General features: G+C 29.1%; 1 protein-coding gene across 4 annotated transcripts in view; it reads left to right on the forward strand.

Annotated features, from left to right (window-relative positions):
- PH4alphaEFB (prolyl 4-hydroxylase subunit alpha-1) overlaps positions 1–2,500 on the forward strand; it is a 22,083-nt gene that overhangs the window by 14,902 nt on the left and 4,681 nt on the right. For 3 of the 4 annotated variants that reach the window (XM_070142966.1, XM_070142965.1, XM_070142967.1), the window contains one exon: positions 890–958. The exons of the other annotated variant lie outside the window; for it this stretch is intronic. In XM_070142966.1, coding sequence (XP_069999067.1) covers positions 890–958 — 69 coding nt within the window. The remainder of the gene's footprint in view (positions 1–889; positions 959–2,500) is intronic. 4 annotated transcript variants of the gene reach the window in all.

The following is a 2,500-nucleotide window of genomic DNA, read 5'->3' on the forward strand; positions in this document are numbered from 1 at the left end:
GAAAATGTGAGATTCAAGAAGTCTGATTGTAACCATATTGTTTTCTGTGCTTCATTATAATGATATGGGGTTCCACCTTCAGCAGGTGGAACCCCATATTATTATAATGAGTAAAAAACAGAATAAGCTGCAAGTTCAGCAAAGAAAACATTGCTGTTGTGACTTGTTGTCAAGGACACCCATTATAGAGTTACCAAGTAGGAGCACCAATACCAGTTCTGTACTGAATTGAAAAGAACGGACATACATATCAAACAAATAAATAATGTTTCAGTATTTGAAAACAAGTTACCCTTTGTGGATTCAGTAGTCTGAAATATCTCAAGTTGTTCTTTGTGATTTCATTATTCTTAACTTGTTCGAGTTATCCTCTATGATTTTAGTATTCTGAAGTTGCTGAAGTTATATTCTGCAATTTTAGTATGCTATAATAGCTGATGTTATCTGATGTAAGTTTCATCAGAATCAAGTGAAGGCTGACTTTGTTATGACTTGAGGGTTGAAGTAAGAGAAAAAAATTATAGTTAAAATAGATGAAAACAACAATGATTGTTGAATGTAGCTGCTGGACTGATATAAGAAAATTGTGTTGATGTTAGTTCTAGAGTAGGAATTGTTCTAAATGCTAAAATGAGGACTGAAGATGAGGAGGGGATGAATTTCTAACAGGGTTTGCATCTACAGAGAAACTAAAACGTAAGACACGACGAAGAAGAGAGAGACCTGACATCATATGCATGGGTATCGAAACTAATATTTATCTGACTTTAGTTTGTTACTTGTTGTGTCTGTCATTTTAGTTTATTTTATTTTTTTCCTTCTTAGTTGTTGTTTTTTAATTAATTATGACTAACCTGACAGAAGACTGTTATTGACATGCATGTTACAGAAAGGTGAATATACCGTAGAATCTGACTTAGGCCTCTACGGGAATCGTATTGCAACATTTCTATATTATGTAAGTAAATTGACATTTTCTCATATAATTATTTTTATTATCATACATTATAGCTGAACCTTGTTTACAATTAGCCTTGGGTTCTTGAAGATTATAACTTTACTTAAATATGATAACCCATGCAGAGCACAAGTGTTTGCAAAACTCATTTAGAATTCTGTGGAGACATACAACACCAATGTAGCAGTTTCAGCTCTAATGCAAGGATTTTATATTTTTTATTACAATATTAAATGATACAAATCTACTGTGAATTAGATCATGCCATTATAGTTAGATTATGATGATTGTATTATTATTATTATTGTTAATATTATTATTATTATTATTATTATTATTATTATTATTATTATTATTATTATTATTATTATAAATTTTATAATACTTGTGGGATTGTAATATGTAAACAAATATTTATTTTTAGAGAACTATTGTTATAAAATTGGATATAAACCTCTTATGACTAAAATGCTTACACAACCTCATATCCTGTTATTTACTGTTTATTGTGCTGTGCTTGTTGCATTCTGTGAAATCATTTACCAGTTAGTTGTTGAATCAAATTTAGTAATTGCACCAAAGAAAGAAAAAAGATATTTTGCAATTATTTATTGAAATTGGCTTCCAATTAGGTATAGCAACAAAAGCACTATTTTGCCATCAATGATAAGCCGATAGATAAAGGAATTACAATGAATTTTTTTTAGGGGGGGAGAGGTGTTTAGCTTCCTGAAACAAGGTTCAGCTGTTTATGTATACTGACATACATGCATTTATACATGCATATATGCATACATACATACGTACATATATACCTACATACATACGTACATATGTACCTACATACATACGTATATACGTACATACATACATACTTATATACATACATACATACATTCATATATACATACATTAATAGAGACATACATATACATACACATACACACACATTCACACATACACACATATACACATGTATGTATACATACATACATGCATGCATACATACATACATACATACATACATACATACATACATACATACATACATACATATATATATACACATACACACATGCATGCATACACAAATGCATACATATATATATATATATATATATATATATATATATATATATATATATATATATATATATAATTATGTATATACATACATAAATACATATATATACACACATACATTCATTCATTCCTACATACATACATACACACATACATGCACACATACATGCTCACACATACATGCACCACATACATGTACACACAGACATGCACACATATACATGTACACACATACATGCACACACATACATGCACACACCTACATGCACACATATACATGCACACACATATATGCACACACATACATGCACACATATATGCACACACATACATGCACACACACAGAAATGTATTTCTCCTTTCTTTTGCTTATTATCTTTCTTTTTTATTTTTAATGATTTATATGTTTATATATTTTTTTCTTTCTATTATTGTTTAAGTTGTATTTATTTATATACT

The sequence above is a fragment of the Penaeus vannamei genome, chromosome 30, assembly GCF_042767895.1.
Source record: "Penaeus vannamei isolate JL-2024 chromosome 30, ASM4276789v1, whole genome shotgun sequence".
Classification (NCBI taxonomy): domain Eukaryota; kingdom Metazoa; phylum Arthropoda; class Malacostraca; order Decapoda; family Penaeidae; genus Penaeus; species Penaeus vannamei.